This window comes from Panthera onca, chromosome B3 (genome assembly GCF_046562875.1).
Source record: "Panthera onca isolate mPanOnc1 chromosome B3, mPanOnc1 haplotype 2, whole genome shotgun sequence".
In the NCBI taxonomy this organism is placed as follows: Eukaryota; Metazoa; Chordata; class Mammalia; order Carnivora; family Felidae; genus Panthera; species Panthera onca.
The window spans coordinates 116,225,421-116,239,470 of record NC_138344.1 but is presented as its reverse complement, the minus strand read 5'-3'; the positions used below and the strand labels follow the sequence as shown (position 1 = coordinate 116,239,470).

The window sequence follows — 14,050 nt, the reverse complement described above, 5'->3', positions numbered from 1 at the left end:
AGGAAGAGCACGACAGGGAAAAATGAGAAACACAGAACAAACATTTCTCAGGAGAAGAAATTTCTAATGGACGGCAATGGAGAGAGGTGAGGTATATAAATTAAGGATGAGCAATTATGAAAAATAACTGCAAGGAAACAAAATTAGTGGGATCCTGGGGATTAAAAATACAACTGGCTGAAATAAAATGGCAGGCCTAGATGACAGAATGCAGACAGGCGTATACCAATCCCCTCTCTGGGAGATAAAATTGATAAATATAGAACAAAATGAAAAAGAAACTGAAATTACAAAAGAAAGACATGGTGGATAAATTCGGAGTTTCCACCATCCATCTAAATGGACTCCAGGCAAGTGGAACAAAGAAATTGTAGATTTTCAAAAAATATTTGTTGAAATTGGGGGGAAAAAAATAATGCTTGATAGTTTCTTGTTTGTCTCAAGGTCACCAAGGGCAGACTCTAAACACCATGAAGACAGGTACATGTGCTTTTGTTCTCTGCCGGGCACTGTAGCTGGCACACACCAGAGGCATAATCAATACCATTATTGAATCAAAGAATAAAGATACAAATGTGTACTTGTTTTTCAAGTAGGCTCTACTCCCACCCCTAGATCAAGGGTCACACACTATACCAACTGAGCCAGCCAGGTGCCCCATGTGTACCTGTTGATTTTTAAAACTACTTTAAAAATATGAAGAACATTCCTATTAATACTAACCGGGATAATGAATTTGTGTGTGTGTAAGAAAAAACATAGTAGATTACAAGCCAAATTACTGGAACTAGGAGAGGGATTACTTTCTCCACTTCTAGATTACAGATTTTTACCATAAGTGTACGTATCCTTTATGTGACTTATTCATTGTCGGTCTCCTTCACCAGAATGTAAGTTCCAGGAAGGTGGTCTGTTTTGCTTACCACTCCAGTGCCCAAAGCCTTGCCAAGCATCATGTAGCCACTCATGTGTATATAGCAGCCACAGATGAGCGGCACTTTCCCTTCCAGAAAGGGCTTGCAACCAAATGGGCCGCAAGAAATACAATTATAGCTGAAAGGCTCTGCCTGTAGCATCTTTGAATCTTCACAGTTTTCCAGCCCAGCCACTCTCTTTCTGGGCAGCCCCCATCCACAAACTGGGCATGCTGGGGGTAAGAGGGCTTGGCCGGTATTGCCCAACACAGGACCTCCTCTAAAGCTTATTCTTCACTCCACTGCATTGACCATGACTTCGCTAGATCTGCATTGTGGCCTGTGTCCCCTTGTTCAATTCTGCTCTTTTTTTCCTGTCGGGGTCACATCTGCATCTTGGAGGACTCAACTTACCCAATATACTCGTTACAGGATCAGATTTACAATACGATGTAAATTTACGCTGTTGCCAGGTTGGATTGTATCTGGCAAAGGCAAGAGGTTGGATTCTGAGTAGGGCAGACTAGACAGAGATGGAGAGACTGAGACACCTCTGCCAGAACCTGGGCGAGAGGCAATGAGCGTGTACAGCTGTAGCACCGGGAACAGGACACAGAGAGCAGGAAGGTAGCAGAGTCCCAGGAGGACCCAGGGGGCCTTGCCAGCTGATCGGAGGGGGAGCTTAAGGGAGACGAGGCATGAAAGAGACTGCAATGCTTCAAATCCAAGCGACAGACGATACCAGTGGCATTTCTAGCAAGAGGGAGGTGCTGAGGGAGGCTTGTTCAGGGAGGAAAAACTAAAGTCAACGTTTGTATGCAGGGCTTTGCACTGCCAACTCGACAGCCATCCAGGTGGAAGCCGGGGACAGCGGGGGAGAAAGGAAGCCAGAACAGAGGAGAAAGCCCGGGAAGACAGGGGTTGCATTTGGAAATGTATGTATGCTAATTATCCTTTCCAAAAAGAAATTTTTGAGGTCATTAATGATAAAGGAAATACACAATTATGCTACTGAAACAGAAATAAAAGATGCAAGTGAAAAAAATGTGTTAGTAATGAAGGCTGTATATTTGAGAATCAAATTTGGTCTTGGGAGTTGAAGTTAAAACAGAGGACACAGCAAAGAAACAAAATAAGCAAACCAATAAAATATACGTATCCCCAGAAAGCAGGCATTTGGTAGCTACCAGAAAACAGGTCCTGGCATCAAATTCCTAAAACAAATTTCTCACATGGAACTTTCCAAAGGGGTGAAAGAATGACATAACGGGCAATGCTTCATCGCCAGTTTTACTGCAACAGCAAACTTTGTTTTTATATGACTGGCTCTTAAAAAGATGACCCTGAATAAGGTCAAGTGTTTGTGCAAATGTGGCCTTCTGATGGTTTATCTTGATTTAAAAATAAAACACAGGGAGGAGTATCTGGGGCACATACCCTCTTAACCAACTTCCACACTCCTCGGAGCGGAGACGACTCAGGTACTAGGGAATTCTCAATGCCTTGTGGAGCAGAGTTCAGAATCTGCGAATCTGTGTTAAAACTCAGGAGATCACAGCCAAGAAAGGCAAGGAGGACTGTTTTCAAAGGAGCAAACATACAAACCTTCATACCTAATGGCCTCCTGGCTTCTGGAAGTCCTGAGCAGATAAAAAGATGGCAGCAAATGACTCTCCTGCGTTAGCTCAAGAAAAAATTTAGTGCTCCAAATCTCCCTGAAACGGTCACCTAATTAGAGATCTAACTTCAGACCAATCATATAAGAGTTTACGTGATCTCAGTCAAGACAAAACACAAGGATATTAAAATGAATTATTATACATGGATAAAATCTTTCCTCATTAATGTTGGCCCAGATTGACTGTGAAGTTCAAGAACACAGAGCACAACATGGTTCAGTAAAGCAGACTTGTTGACTCGGGCTTATCACTTCCCTGAAGAATAAAACTATCCACATCAAAACACTAAACAGCATAACTATCCTTAAAGAAATCTGAATTATAAGATATCCCAACTTGTGTTAAGTTTAATGTTGCACAACTTATAGAAGGATTAAAAAAACAAAGCACAGTTTTTCTAATAAGCTTTGCTGTATGGTGGTCCATGACGATCTATACATATAATCCACACCATAATCCACCAGAACTGCTACTTGATGCTCGTCTAACAAATGGTTGATGATTTTCCTCTCACTCTCTTATAAAAGAAAACTGGGTATTACAGTAACAACTGAACTCCAACGACCAACTGATAGATCTGGGGCCCAGCATTCTGCTGGCACTGATTTGTGTGTGTGTGTGTGCTCATGCATGTGTGTGCATGTGTGCAAACAGGTGTGTGTGTGGTGGGGTGAGGAAAGGTGGAGGTGGAGGGCAAGGAAAGGAAACGATAAAAACCATCAAATATGATGGCTTAAGGTTATCAGAAGAATAATTAGGTACACATGCATCGGGAGTGGGAAACTATTCTTAGGTGAGCTTCAGGTCTGACAATGGCAGTTTCTCCTGGGCACTGGGCAGTAGGGAGAGGCCCTTCCCCACCACACATCTCCAGTCACTGGACTTTGAGAGGGACACCCCACCTGCCACAGAGACAAGCCTATCAACACTGTTGACCAATGGAGCGAGAAACACCACTGCCAAGGCAGCCTGTAGGCCACTCTTTTCCATATATGCATCACCCTGACTGAGATTCAGGAAGGACAGGCCTCGTGGACAATTAGACACTCAGTGCAAGATTGGAAAAGTCCCGTATGACCACAGAAAAGTGAGGTGAGTGATGGCTAGGAAAAGTCTCCTCTTCAACAAGCCACGAGGGTAACTACTTTAACAGTATCTTCCACTTACAGACTCCCTTGGTATTTTGATCATAGCAGCTACATAAAAACTAAACACAAAATACCTACGCAGACTCAGAAGGGAGGTGACCCGACTAATTTTAATGCTATCCTACTGCCTACTTTGTGTTTCTCCAGGAAGGCCGTGGTTGTGTCACTTGGACTTACCACAACGACACGTTCACCTCAGGGTCCTAAGAGCATTAAATGACCAAGTCCGAGTCTGCATAAAGCACAATTAGTAACACAATAAATGTTAACGATGCTATTAGCGTCATTTAACCTTCGGTGAGTCCCACGTGCACTAGCAAACCAGTAGAGAGGAGGGGGCAAGAGAAAGGGGTGGGGGGCAGCACCGTGATGGCGCGGTGCTTATTTGAGTAAGTGCAAACAGTGGGCTTCCTTCCTCCATCGGTCCAGCCTCCTTCCAGCACTGGAAATGGCTTACGTTGGTGTAGCCAAATATCCTCTCAAGTCTAAATTTGCAAAATAATGACATTTTTAAAAACAGTGTGACATCAGAAAAAGTGACTGCACTTTCATGAGCCAAATAGAATTAAAATTTACATGGAACGTCAACGGCCGAGTATCCTTCACTGAAGTGAATCCCCAACCCCCCGCCGAGACTTAGCCACAGTGAAGTCAGGAATGCATTAAACAGCAGAATGGAAAATATCTGGTGATGAAGAGGCTGGAGTGACAGCCAGGTCAGTACCGCCACACTCCGCTGCTAGAAGATAACCTACATCTGACACGGACGTACTCCTTCAACCAGACAACTCGCTTCCAGCTTCCGATTAGGAAATTAGGAAAAAACAATGACTGCGCTGATCCCAGCGCACCAAGCTGCGTAGTAAAAATTATAAGAGAGTTATTTGTCTAACTATAATCTATAGGGTGACTAAGTATAGCGATCACCTAACTTTTTTAACACACAGTTACACTTTCGGGGCTTAACTGCAGCGTCAAATGAGGTTACTGAGAGCCATAATTTGTCGGGTATCACCGTACTGTGACAAACGACCTGCCTGATTTGAAAATTCTAAGTTGTGTGGCCCAAGAAAACACAGCGGGCACTCCAAAACGGCCTCCCATTGGACCGACTTCCTGGATTAACTCCTGCTGAGTTCCCTGCCCTCACCACAATGACGAATGCCCCAGGCCTCGGGCAGGCCCTCTCCAGGGCCACGCACACTCTGTTCCCACCGGCTGGACTTCATGCTGACGAAGAGTCGGCTGTGTCCTCCCAAACCTGTTTATGCCAGTCGACTTGTTACTGTAATGATGAAATTTAATTAAATATTATGGAAACTGATGGAATAGGAGTACTAATAAAGATAAATCTTGTTTCTATTAAAAACTAAACTGAAGGCTCTGGAAAGACCTAGTAACAGCAAGTCACTAAAAAGAAAGCTATTGGATTAGATGTGGGCAAGACAACTATAAAAAAGGAGGAAAAAAATGAAACCTAAGATTCTGCAAGATTGGATTGCTTTGCTAAGGTCTGTTGTAGCCCTTGTGGTTGATACTTTTAAGGCAATGTAAAATTCAAAATAGTGGAATCACTGTCAAAGAAAAGCCCTTGGCCTCACAAGAGTTTGCCGAGTACATTTTTATAGTGGAGTGAAAATAAAACATTCTAAGCATGTATAACATTTTAAAGGTTCCCTACTTTTAACTGGTATTTTCAATTAACAAGTCCCAATTTTGCTGGGTAAGAGGGTATTTTCCATGCTTCAAATCAGAAATGACTTTGGATTAGTGGCTTTTAAATTTATGAAGTGTTACGATCTGGATTCCTCTGGAATATAGATGCCCAAATTTTTATCCCATACAAATTTCTACCAGATTTAAATGGAAAAACATACTCCTTCCTTACAGTCTAATATAGTAGAGAGAAGAACACGATGGTTAAGGACATTACGCTGGTGAGATGCACCATAAGTGGAATCCTGGCTCCCACATCACTAGCTCACATCGGCTGAACCATTTAGGTTCACTTAACCACTTCAGCCCCAGTTTTTTCGTCTGGAAAATGCCATCCTTAACAGTACCTACCTCGGTGGGCATTTAGACGTTGAAATGAGAAAATGCAGGTCACATCAAATGCGTACTAAAAGTTTCTGGTACATAGTAAGTGCTCAAAAATGTTTATTACTATTATTATACTGCCTGATAAGAAAAAGTGCCTACTACTACCTAAGTAAAATTATAACTGATATGTTCTCTCTTATGTTGGACTCGATGCATCCATTTTTGGCAAGATGGCCTCCACCAACAGACAACTAAGAAACACCTGTGGGAAATGTCCCCAGGTACAATAAAGCAGGGGCTCACAGCTAGATACAATTTTACCTCCCAAGAGATAGTTGGCAATGCCTGGAGACATTTTAGGTCATCACAACTGGGGGAGGGGTACCTACTGGCATTTAGGGTACAGAGACCAGGGCTGCTGCTGACCCCTCCTACATCCTACAATGCCCGCAGGATGGCCAGCCCCCTCAAAGAATTATCCGGCCCCAAATGCTAAGATGGCAACACTGAAAAACCTTGTACCCTAACGGACAGTATAGAATGAAGAAGTGATTTCTAAAATCTGAACTCCATAAAATTATTCTGAGAAAACACAGATTGCTTAAAAATGAAAATGGGATCTTCATTAGCATAGTGTCAAATATCAATGACACACATACTTAGAGGACACGGATACTTAGCAACAAGACAAGACTCTTTTGGCCAATAAACTCTCTTGAATAGGGTCTATCATGTAATACCTCATGGGAAGTTTGAGTCTAACGTGAGCAATGTAACACAGTTACGACGAGTACTAAAAGCGGAACTTCATTCGGAAGAATGAATCTAAGTAAGATTCAAAAACCCCAAAGCAGGAAGTGGAAAGTCAGAGTGCTGCTCCGGTACTCTGCATACATACAGGGAGGCCACTCACCACGGCTGCCGAGATTACTGACCTAGCTAATGGACCACCGGTGTAGGTCCTCCCTTGGTGAGCAGCTGGTTTCTCAGCTTGGGCACTCGTATGACTTAAACTCATTCTTCAATTAATAACGTGGCTCAAAAACAATGACAGCTCCCAAGACTTCATTGAAACTACTTACTGTTCCATGAATCACAGGGCCTTACGATCCAACAATGTATGCAATATGTACCCCCCCCCCCCCAACACCAGAAAGACTGCAAAGGAAGTCACCAATGTTTTAAGGGTCCTTATCTCTCCAGACTCTTTTCTACTCAAATCTGTTAAGACCTAGATTTGATTCCTGCGGGAAACTTACTGGCTCTGTGACTTTTGCCAAATAACACAATCAATGTTCACTAAAATTCCTATCAAAGGTATAGGAATGTATAAGTCCCATTTCCTGATGATAACACTGAGGCAGAAAAGAAATGGTTCTGTACTAAGCATTAAGACTGCTAAGAAAAGGCAGCACTAAGATGATTTTTGTAGTTAAAAAAAAAACAAAAACTGTATTTAAAATATTTTCAACTTTATGACATTTATCTCTCAAGGTAACAAAGCAAGTCTTTTCTACAAAGGCTATAATTGCATCCACTAAATTAAAAAAAACCATTAATATTTGATATACATTTTTATGCCTGAAAAGAGGCAGTAACTCAGAAATGCAAAAAGGTATGAATTGTAGCAAATCTAACTACTTCATACATCATGGCAAAGGAGCTCTACTCACCCTTCTGATAGAAGAATTTCCTGTAATAGTACGCGCCCAGGTCCACATGCTCCACGATGTATCTCTTCACCCTGTCCAGATGCAACACAAGGTTGTCCTTGGGCACTTCAAGTACCGCCACTCCTGCATTTGTGCAATGGGAACTAAGCGTAGACTCAAAGGAGGCACTTTCACACCCACTAAAGGAACCAGAATTTGATTTTGACAGGCTGATTTTCCTTTCGCCTTCTCCACCTATCTCATTCCGAAAATACGGACAGCTCAATACAAGTTCATTGCTCTTATCGTCTCCCTGGTCCATGCTGAGGCTCCCCTTGGAATTCAGGTCCTCCGTGCTGCCCATCGGGGAGCTAAAACTGGCCGAGTGGGACAGAGGTCCGGAGACCAGGGATGCCACGGCAGCGGCCGATGCCCCCGTGGTGGTGTTTCTCCTCTTAATAACGTTGTGCCTGTTCATAATGGCCTCATTCAAGTCAAATAGTATACTCTGGACATCGTAGTGGGCAAAGCACTTCGGGCATGTCCAGGGCCTGCCAGAGTCTTCTGACCGGTTGTCTTCAAGATCTGACGATTTCCCAAGTTCCTCACCTTTGGCATTGCGTAACTTACGAAAAATGGACGAGTCTCCAGTTTCAGACTTGGAACGGCGCTTGAGTGGTTTTTCCCTTTCCTTAAAGAGCCGGAGGTTCTCCCTCTGGGAGATGGGCCCGTCTATGACATCCAGGGAGAAACCGGAGCCCTTGCCCCCGCTGGCGATGAGGAAGTCACTGAGCTTGGTTGGAGTCGGACCTCGATCAGACTTGTCGTCTTTGTAGCCCTTTAGCAAGTCAAAGAAGCTTTCCCCGGACGTTCCCTGCTTATCAATTGAAGAGGTGCTACCATATTCCCTGTGCAGTGATGGCCCAGTCTTGTATGTGGGCGAGATACATTCATCGAAGCTATCCACGTCAAGTTCACTTATGGTGATATCGCTGTTGCTCCGCTGACGGATCCTGCGGAGAGCCTTCCTAGGGGAGCTGGGGTAGGCTTCAGGCATGAGAAATCTGGAGTCCATGTTCTCCGCCGGCCTCGTCTTGCTTTTCAGTGTGTTCTGTATGCTTTTTAACATGGCTGAGTCACTGGAATTGAGGCTAACAGAACTTCCCTGACTCACAGGACTGCTTTTGGAGGACAGGCTCTCAAGGCAACTTGAGGTTTCTATTTCCTGGCTTGAACGGCTAGATTCTTTGACGTTTTCCTTTCTCGGGGGCCAATCCGCAATCCTAGCCCTAACCCCCATCTTGGGGACTCCGGGGGTCGAGGTTATATGATGAGACCCTTCGCTTCGGGGGGGCCCTACCGGAGCCATGACCGAGGACCCTAAACTGCCATTCTGGGACCTGAAGCGTCGCATGTAGAAGTCGTCAGTGTGGACTTTGGGGGCGCCATCTGTGGCGACAACCGAGGCCCTTTCGGGGGCAGCAGGCCTCTCCGTCTGCGACCGTTTCAAGCTGGTCATGATGTAAAAGCAATCAGACTCAAATCCCTGTACAAAGGACCATCATATCTAAGTTTTAAATGTGCACTTCCCTTTTGGAGAATGGTTTCCAGAAAATATAGCAGTTGCATGAGATCTTAATCTTTTTCATTTAAAAGGTTAAATGATGCCTTATTTCCAAACCTCTGACAATCCAGATCTTCAAAACATTATAATCCACAATAGTTCCTTTGCTTCACTTTAACAGACAGCTGTCTTTCAGAAAAAAATGAATGGAACTTCTATTACGAGGACTCTGTGATTGCCATAATCCCATGCTTTCCCTAAAAGAGAAGGACAATTAGGATTAGCATTTGATAAATACATCTAAAAATAAATATGCAACTGCTAAAAGCAGACACATGAAAGAAAATAAAAGACTCAATAATGGATTGTGGTTTGCAGTTCACAGCCCATATTTTTAGTAAAGCAGGTTTGAAAGGAAGAAAAGTGAAACCATTCAAGACCATCCATCATTTTAAATGATATATATTTTAAAAGACTATTCATACTTGAGCTTCACTGAACTGTTTCCTGTAAGAGGAGGGGCGTGGAGATCTTGTTCTAGGACATCAAGGCTCCTACCCCAAGTACAGACCAAGCACAGGCTCCAACGACCTCCAATAATGTAGAGCATCATGAACCCACCACTGTGCTGACCAGAAGTTCGAGACATAACCAACAGAGTTCGTTAATTAAGCAGTGTACAATTTTTAAACAAGACAAAAAATTACGTTATCGAGTATGTTGCAATACTCACTTTTTAACACACCTTCTGTATCTCAAAATCCTTACTTGCTTTTTTTTTTTTTTTTTTTTTTGGTTCTTTACAAATGCTTAAGACAGTTGGCAAGAGCAAATACAATAGAGAGAAAAATAAGCAGGGTTTTCCCGGAGCCATTATACCCATTAGCACTCCTCTGTATTTCCCTCACTTTATTACTTACCCCCACAAGGAGTATCTCGGGATGGATCCCGCATTCACCACCACCCCTTCTCAAGCTCTCCTTAGTCTACTCTTGAAGCTAGAAATAATTCCACTAATTAACCAAATGCCTGCATTTCCTTACGCGCTGCATTCTCCCCCCCGCCCCTCCGGTGCTGATTTATGAAGACAGCAGAAAAAAAATGCTGCTCTGGACAGACCTGTCCATATTCCCCGACAGACGACAGAGAAGTGTTAGCATCCTTGCAGGTGATGGGTGAAGAACACCAACTTCCTTGTGAGCCCGTCAGTCAGTCGGGAGGCAAGAGGCACGCATGCTGAGTGCAAAACCCCGCGTGGTTGCGTACATCCTGAAAATAAAGGCAGAGGACCCTTTTCCAGGGCTCCACGGATTACACAAGAGGTGGCCTTTAAATTCTTGCCAAATACATGTTTGGAAGGATGCTGCTGAACCAGCACTGCGCTGACAGGGCTGCATTGTCTACAAATCACGGCAGACGCCCCGGGGACGACCCGCGCTCGCTGCACTCCGCTCATCGGTAACAAGCACTTACTTCCACGATAATTAAGCAGCTCGCTAGTCGGCCTCCTGCCTCCGAGGCAGCGGCTTTAATTTCTCTTGCAGTACGCAGCATCGTTTGAGAAGACTCGCTGCTATTTAAAGGCTGGAACATTGAGGGGAGTTTCAAAAACTGCACGCTGCCTGCAGAATGCAGGGCCGGCTGAGCTCCAGCTGGGCTCATGGGCTGGGCCGGGCCGCCGGCCGATAAGCGCCAATTGTTTTCACTCTGGCTCCTCTTCCTCGGCTTTTGTGACGGGGAATAATGGTTTTGCACGGCCACCTAATTAAACCTGGCTTTTGAGCTTTCGAGATACTTCTGCCCTCAGACTGCTAGGATTTCCTTTACAATTCAAAACGCTGCATGCTCCTCTCCAACTGTAAGCCTTCAAGTGGAATAACGTGCTAACTTGCTTCCAGAGGCGCGGGGTATGCCCATGTGGCCACAGCTGAGGTTTAAGAAGTGCTCCTCCTAAGATGGGAGGGAAACCAGCCAACTGAGCCAAAATGCAAAGTAACCTCCAGCCCATCTCCATAGAAAAAAATCTTTAGGCAACCAAAGCTGGAATTTATGAGCTATTTTGTAACTGGGGGTGGGGCAGGCTGTTTATTTCAATGAACTATCTTTCAAACAAAGAATATACTAGCATCAAGCACAATTCTAAGTAGATTCTTATAAAAATCAGATGCTTTCAACATTTGTCACAAGCTCACAGAAATCCAAATAAATCTACCATTCCCAGAGCTTTTGGTCTCTAAAAGGCCAACGCACTAATGCCACGGTGATAAAAAAGACATTCTTATCACATTTCATTTCCCTTAGAAAATAGTTTGTTGCAGAACTGTCTTTTTTTAGGAGATGTGAAGTTCTATCCATTGTAGGAGGAAACTGAAAGGCAGCCCTAAAAGACAATAAATAGAACTGACTTGGAAATGCCCAGGCTTGGCTGTCTCTGCTACAGACCTCCTCTTCGGAACCATCTCACATGCTTCCTAGGTTTTTTAATGAGTTTTAAAAAATCTTATATTTCATAAAAATTTCTTTGCAGTTTAAAAGAAATGCCAAGACTCCCATTACGTCTTATAAAACAATGCAATGTTTCCTGTCAATTTCAAAATAGAGATGGGCACATAGGGAGAGAGAGTGCCCACAGTTTAATGACCTGTCAAAACCAAGGAGTTGAAGACAGACAACTAAGTTAAATAACAGATTTTTTTCTGTCCTCAGGACCTTCTTTCCTATTCTCACTGCCTCCCAGCCCCATCTCCCTCCCTTTCTCCCCATCCTTGTTTATAGCATCAAACCCCTTTCAGTGCAATATGAACTTTGGACACAGACTAGCATATGTAGAAATATATATATGTTTTACATTTGTTAAATTAGTCAAAAATAAAAATTTCAACTATGTGTGTAATATTATGACAGATCTGTAACACCTAAAGCCTACTCCTTGGTGTTGATGGAAAAGCAAACATATGCTGACAATTATTAGCAATTCTCTTAATTATCAGCAAACCTGCCTAAGCATCACCGAATACAGTAAAAAGCAATAGATTTGAATAGAGGAACAATACTAATTTATAGCACGTCACCTCCATCTGTTGAAAGAGTCAGCTGTATAAAAACTTCCTTGCTACACATTTAATTTTCCACCTCTACGTACTATTTGGAACGTAAGTGGAAGACCCACTTAGCAACCAACCCCACTGTTTAGTTCGGTGACTTCTTGCAAATTCTAGAAAACAAGAAGATGCGTTCAAATCCTACTGGGAAAGTCTTTTCATCACTCAAGGTCTATCACAACATAACCTGCCATCCTTTCCTACATCAATTTTCCAGAAAAAGCGCTTCCTCCTCTCTTCTAAATCATCCCCAGCATTTCTGAATTTCCTTCTGACCACATGCTTGGTGCTAGAGGGTATTTGAGGAAACAATCTCTCCCTTCAAGGGAAGCTACAGGTGTAAAAACAGTCCTTCTGATTCTGGCTCCTTGAGACATTCACAATCTTGACCCCTTCCTCTTCCCTAAAACTCTCTTCTCCAGATTTCCCTGATAACCATGTTCTTCATTTTCTCTTGCCTTTCTCTTTTTGGTCACTCTTCAGTATCGCTAGTGGACTCCACTGAACAGCTAGTGATTCCAGAGTGGCATCCTTGGCTTTGGCTGGCCTCTCTTACTATCCTTCATACTTTGGGAAGGGGCTATAAAGGGTATTAGTATTAGGACGTATGGGAGCACTGAATGCATTAGGATAAGATAGTAGGCACGAGTACACTCAGGTAAAAATATTACTCTGGAAAGCAGGGTGTTGTTGACTTGGTTGGGTCACAGTTGCCTCTGCAACTGAATGAAGACCAAATAATGGAATTACGTGAGGAGATAGCTGCGTGGTAGCCAGTGTGGTCTGGTGACATCATAGGTACCTGAACTTTTAAATATAATCCCTGTGCCGTTACCTCCAAATCCCTACTCATGACTCTCTCCCCTAAACTCCAGATAAAACATATACAAGTACTCATTTGATATCTTCCTTATTTACCAGTTGGTATAATGAATTAGCTACCAGAAAAATGGAAAAATAATTTTTTTCCAAGAAATGAATGAGTGGTAAGGAAGTGAGAACAATAAATAATTGAAGGAACCAAACGAAAGGAACAACACGAGAAACTTTCTTTGTGCCAAGGGCATAAAGAATAGTTTAGAGGCTACCTAAGAAGATGTGGGAACGAAAAAAAAAAAAAAAACACCCAAAAACAACAACAAAAAAACCAACAACTATAGTTCTTCCCTGAAATAATTTACAACACAATATGGTATGTTGACCAAAAAGATGTAGCACTTCTCATCAAATATGTCCATATTACAAAATGGGATGTTGTTAGATTTCTCCACTAGTACTTATGAAATATTATCTTATGAAATTTTGAGTATTTATGAAAGTCTCAATGTTAATAGTGTATAAAGTTGTATATATAGATTTAGAATGCCCATAAATATTCTTTAGTAATGCCCATAAATATACTTTAGAATGTAATAGGAAGCTTATTTTATAATAGAATTATAATCTCACAGTGCCTGAACATTACGTTAGCTAGGACAACCAAATAAGGTAAACTATTTTCTTTACATCCCTTCCTGGCTTTTCTGAAGTTCAGTCACATTGCATAAAAGTAACATCTCAGATGGAAGGGGTGTCTCAGTTTTTGAAGCGAGCCTGTAACACATACAAACATCTCAGTGCAAGGTCATGTAGAATTTAAGATTTATGAATCAGTATGTAACTCTTTAGAGAGGAATTTCCCTTCTTTCATTTCTGTTCTGTCCCTTCAACAAAAAGCAGGAAGGATTGGGAAAAACGGGGTTGACAAATCCAGCTCCTGTTCTCCAAATGTTCACTATCTGAATAAGAGACCACTGATGGAGACAAAGTAGATTCAAAAACGCCCTGAAATTAACCAAGCGAGTAAAGAAGTTATAAAATGCAAAACCTATATAATAAAATGAAGTTACCTTTGAATCTGGAGATAAGAAAGCAATTTAAAATGTGTCTGTTAGGCCAGAGCAAGAACC

At 42.6% G+C, this 14,050-nt stretch overlaps 1 protein-coding gene across 18 annotated transcripts in view; it reads right to left on the bottom strand.

The window, feature by feature from the left end:
- Positions 1-14,050, bottom strand: part of SIPA1L1 (signal induced proliferation associated 1 like 1) — a 364,598-nt gene that overhangs the window by 121,367 nt on the left and 229,181 nt on the right. For 15 of the 18 annotated variants that reach the window (XM_078448063.2, XM_078448064.2, XM_078448062.2 and 12 more), the window contains one exon: positions 7,458-9,257. In XM_078448063.2, the coding sequence (XP_078304189.2) occupies positions 7,458-8,955 (1,498 nt within the window). In that variant the 5' untranslated portion in view covers positions 8,956-9,257. Of the gene's footprint in view, positions 1-7,457; positions 9,258-10,119; positions 10,270-14,050 lie in introns of all 18 variants that reach the window. The other 3 variants (XM_078448061.2, XM_078448060.2, XM_078448059.2) reach the window with 1 other exon arrangement.